Source organism: Wolffia australiana, chromosome 14 (assembly GCF_029677425.1).
Source record: "Wolffia australiana isolate 7733 chromosome 14, ASM2967742v1".
Lineage (NCBI taxonomy): Eukaryota > Viridiplantae > Streptophyta > Magnoliopsida > Alismatales > Araceae > Wolffia > Wolffia australiana.
This window is the reverse complement of record NC_135848.1, coordinates 1147501-1152309: the sequence shown is the minus strand read 5'-3', so window position 1 is coordinate 1152309 and position 4809 is coordinate 1147501. Positions and strand designations below refer to the sequence as shown.

At 43.1% G+C, this 4809-nt stretch overlaps 1 protein-coding gene across 1 annotated transcript in view; it reads left to right on the top strand.

The window, feature by feature from the left end:
- Positions 1 to 3501: 3501 nt before the first annotated feature.
- The window catches only part of LOC144711945 (Sulfite exporter TauE/SafE family protein), a 7552-nt gene continuing 6244 nt past the window's right edge, over positions 3502 to 4809 (top strand). The window contains exons 1-5 of the mRNA XM_078586107.1: positions 3502 to 3938; positions 4001 to 4160; positions 4245 to 4445; positions 4634 to 4695; positions 4787 to 4809. The exon at positions 4787 to 4809 is cut by the window's right edge and continues 32 nt beyond it. Coding sequence (XP_078442233.1) covers positions 3780 to 3938; positions 4001 to 4160; positions 4245 to 4445; positions 4634 to 4695; positions 4787 to 4809 — 605 coding nt within the window. The 5' untranslated portion in view covers positions 3502 to 3779. The remainder of the gene's footprint in view (positions 3939 to 4000; positions 4161 to 4244; positions 4446 to 4633; positions 4696 to 4786) is intronic.

Below are 4809 nucleotides of genomic sequence, written 5' to 3'. Positions count from 1 at the left end.
CAACGTACCTTTCAACATATCACATCAGTGATTTCCTAGATCCTGGAACGAGGCGAGTCGAGATGCTCAAGTGTGCAGCCTCAAGACGTATCCACGCGATCCTCTGCACGTCGAAGCTCCTCCTTCTCGTTGACGAGCCCTGTTCTTTCCCCGTCGACGTTGTTACGTCATCCCGATCACATCAGGGATGGAGAGGGGTGTGGGGAGAGTGGAGAAGAAGGGGAAGGCCCCTGAACAATTCTGGCATGGGTGAATTTCGTTCAAGGCCTTCCCCTATTTATACTGAATGGGTATTTTTTATAAAACCCCCAAAACTTAAGTATATCTTCCGACGTCCAAAAGACCATTTGCGTGTGAACCTCTAGGCCCATGTATTAGTCTAGTTAATGACTCTAGCGGCCCAATAACCTTTATTGGCCTTCCAAATTAATTAGCTATATCAACATATAGATTAATTAATATCAGAGATTTAACCCAATTGATAGGTCGAGTCTCCAACACGTAGGATGCCAAGCTAAACCTCGTGCTCTAGAAGATACAAAGGAGTGTATCGACTCACTCATGGAACCTGTTCGTCATCGGTCACCGTGTATGTATAATCCCTCATCCACTTGACGCTCTTTGGACGACTTAGGGTATGGTCAACTGTCAAACCCTAATCGGTCATCCGAGTAAGTACTGATGCATGCGGAAATCATCGGAGAACTCTTTGTCGATATTTCACTACCTTGGCCAAGGACTTCAACGCATTGTCTTCCTTGAGCTGTCACCTCTTATACCGAGGGTGGACGGTCCCACCTTTACCACTCAATCGTCTTCTTGAACTTCTCGACGTACCCGAAATAAGACCGTTTAGAATCCCATGATTAGACACTCGTTGGCCATTCAAAGTACAACCGTATGTCCACAATACGTCTTTGGTGTCTCAGGTCTAAGGACCACTTACACAATCGTGACGTGAATCGACCTGATTGACAGTTTGGTATAATACCATTCAGGGATTCATACAGATCAATTCAGTGAACTCTTTCCACTAAAGAGCACCCACTATCTATCCTTAGTGTCTCCACACTAATGGCTACGGGACCGGCCATACTCATCATATGAGTGAGGCTAGATAGTGTTATTCTATCCGGATACTTCGATGTCCTTCTCGCATATCCTTTGAATAGGAATGTTTAGAACACATGCTTAAAGACTAGTGATCTCCGTATTACAATCTCATCATAATTCACTAAGTCCGATCATGTATTTATGGACTTTATTATACGCATCACACGTGCACTATAATGAATATGTTCTATAAATGAACATGGAACGAGACGTGGAATGTGTGATTGGCTTGCCGGCCACATATATTTCCATCAATCTCCCACTTGGACAAAAGCCAATCACTTTTAGTGAACAAACCCTTTGTTTACGAGTGATACTCAAGATACATTGAGCTAATGGCTCCGTCTATGGATCTGCTATAATGTAGGTCAATGGAACACTTCCATTATGTAATCTCCTATTAAAGATGATCTTTCTAATCAAGTGAAGTGTCTTAAGAAGTTCTTCAACTTCAGATGAGACCTAGACTATTTCACTCGTGCAATAACACCATTGGTGTGTCACAACAATGGAATAGGGTTTATGATCAAATACAAATGTAGGTTAGTGATGAACATTTCAATCACTCTGTCTTCTTGTGGAAACATCAACTACAAAGATGTACTCCACTCTCGTCGTCAAGTTTTAAGTTGACCTAGTTGGAAACTTTCCAATAGGTTATACTTCCATACAATATAAGCATAACTTCAAATGCAGACTTTCTATCATTTGAATATCATTGAAAACTCACTTTTATTTAGCCCCTGAGTTTCAACCCATCTTCTCCATGAACTCAACATTTCCTTTTGTCTTCTCAAGACATCCCGAATACATATCATATTGTTTTAGTGGTCCTTGATGTTGATATCAGATGTCTACATTGGGACTGGCTTTCAGAACTTGGTTTTGCATTAGACATATATCAAATTGGATGTGGGGCAGAGGAAAACTGATATCTTCCATGATTGGTATCATGATTTCGAATGTAGAGATCGGGTACAGTACCAAGATCCGTCCTTAGTTTTGCATCTTTCTGCATATCGAGGTTTGAATGCCGATATCAGATTTTGCAATTTTGTAATATTTCAATAATAGAGTTTAGATTATTTTCATGATTTTAGATTTCTGCTAGGTTGATGTATGCATTGAATGCGGTAGATCATGAATGCATAAATGCGGTAGATCATTGAGGTTCAACGTCCAAGTCAACAGGTAGTATTCAGGGCAGGTAGACTAGCCCAAGAGGACCGGTTCTTTCTACCCCAACAATATCGTCATCCGAGATTATCTTGTTTTTTCCACATAAATGATATCGGAGGGCAAACACTAACTACATGAACAGTGGCACACTGAAGGAGCAGTAGGGTTGTAAACATGGGCAGAGAAAATTATGTTTCTTGAATGATGTTGAAGTTCGTAATTTGTAGTCCAATCTGACCCAGGGAAGACACATCTCTTCCACCTTTTTGAGCCGACGTATCAAGGATTTTCCATGATAAAACTTTAACCATAAAGGTTAGACCATGGATGCTTATAAATGTCGGTATAACATGATAAGGTTTATTTCAAAAGTGTATAATTGTGAATCAAATATTTACCGTGGACGAAGAGGGAAAGCAGGACATGAAATTACAAAGAAAGGCATATCATAGTCCTTTTGACCGATAGGCCAAGCTGGCCTAAATTGGCACATACACGCCCTGAGATGGTAACGTCATCCGCATAAAGACAAGCTGAATTGTCTCAGCCATTTCCCGAAGTAGAGATAAGCTCTGGATTCCGCGGGCAAGAACGTTCCCCGACAACGGCGCTGGTTGCTCAATCAGTCTTTAAAATAAGAATAAAATGGCAATTAGAACACGAATACTCCAAAGGGTGACGAAAACGTATTTAATTTAACCCTTATTGTCGATTGGACGAAAGATTGAATGAGACAAAAACAGCTTCCATCTGATAGGTGTTTCATTTTGTCGGAACGTGCACAGCCTTAGATTTGGAAGAGATCGCGGCCAAGATTTCCAAGTCATTTACTTGTTTATTTTTGCACCAAAGTAAGACATGTGGATGATAAATTTTTAACCAGGAGAGGGAATGGGCCACGCCATCGGTTGATGGCATAGTGCCAGTAAGTGCAAGCCACGAGAATATCGCTTATTTAGATAATCATTCTTACGCAACGTCACCGAACAGCGGCCATTAATTATTGAACAATGATTACTAAAGTATTGTGCTTTCGTCAGATAGTAGGATACTTTGGTTGGCTGAAGAAGCGGAAACAGACTTGGGATTTGATTCCTGTTTCCCAGCCCTTTTACCCTCTGGGCCCTGCCCGTAATCTCTCTCTAGCCCTACGAGGATATCACTTTCTCTCTCGTGCCGCAGTTATACAAAGAAAATGAGATCAAGCGTGCCCCCATGTTCGCGCTTTGGCCGGCGTACTTCTGTAACTGTCTCTCCTTACCAGTATCTTCTTCAACCCTCCCTTCCCTTTTTCCTCTCCTCTCTATACCTGGGATCTTCTTCTTCAACTCTCCACTCCCCTTTTCCTCCTCTCATTTCCCCCCCTCTCTCTAGCTATATATATAGATATATCAAGGATCTTCTTCAACTCTCCCTTTCCTTTTTCCCCTCTATCTCTCTCTCTCTCTCTATATATATATATCTCTCTACTCTGGTTGGAGTTGTTGATGGGCGCAGAGATGAAGAGCAAGCGGTTCGTGGGTTACCTCTTGACGGCCTTCTCTGCGGCTATTTTATCGGTTTTCTTCATTCCGAGGGGCTCAGGAAATGGGTCTTCGTCAGGCCTTCTCCATGGCCTCTCCTCCGGCTATCTTCGAGTGTGGCCGGTAATTCTCCTACTCGAAGCCCGTCTCCTTCGTTTTCTTCTTGCTTACCCTCCAAAGAGCAGGAATTGGAGCTGAATTGGCGCAGCGTTCTCGCCGCGGTTATCGGCTTCTTGGGCTCTGGTTTCGGAACAGTCGGTGGCGTCGGGGGCGGCGGGATTTTCGTCCCTGTTCTCACTCTCATCGTTGGTTTCGACGCCAAGTCCGCGGCCGCCCTCTCGAAATGTAAGTTCTTCGTACTTAGTTTTTAAACCTATTTTTACAAATCCATGGCCGATGGTTTAATTCCACGGCGGGAGAAATTTGTAGGCATGATCATGGGGGCGTCGGCGTCGTCAGTTTGGTATAATATCAGGGTAGCGCATCCGACCAAGGATGTGCCCATCATCGATTATGATCTCGCCCTCCTCTTCCAGCCCATGCTCTTGCTCGGCATCACCCTCGGCGTCTCGCTTAGCGTCGTCTTCCCCTACTGGCTTATCACCATCCTCATCATCATCCTCTTCCTCGGTGAGCATCACATCTCTCTCTCTCTCTCTTTCTGTCTATCTACCTATCTATCTATCTATCTATCTATCTATCTATATCTCTATTTATCTTTTTTTCTCTGCTATCTATCTATCTATTTATCCTTTTTTGGTTTGTCTATCCATATATCTATCTATTTCTCTCTCTAAAACGTGGCGATCTTGTTTCAGGCACGTCATCTAGGTCCTTCTGCAAAGGGATTCAGATGTGGGAGCAAGAGACTGTCTTTAATGTGTGAACCCCCCCTTCTTTTCGTCTACCGTCCATTGAAGTCACGGGTCCACTTGAATCTTATTGATTTGTGGGTTTTTTCCACTCTGCAGCGCGATGAAGCGAAGTTCAGGCA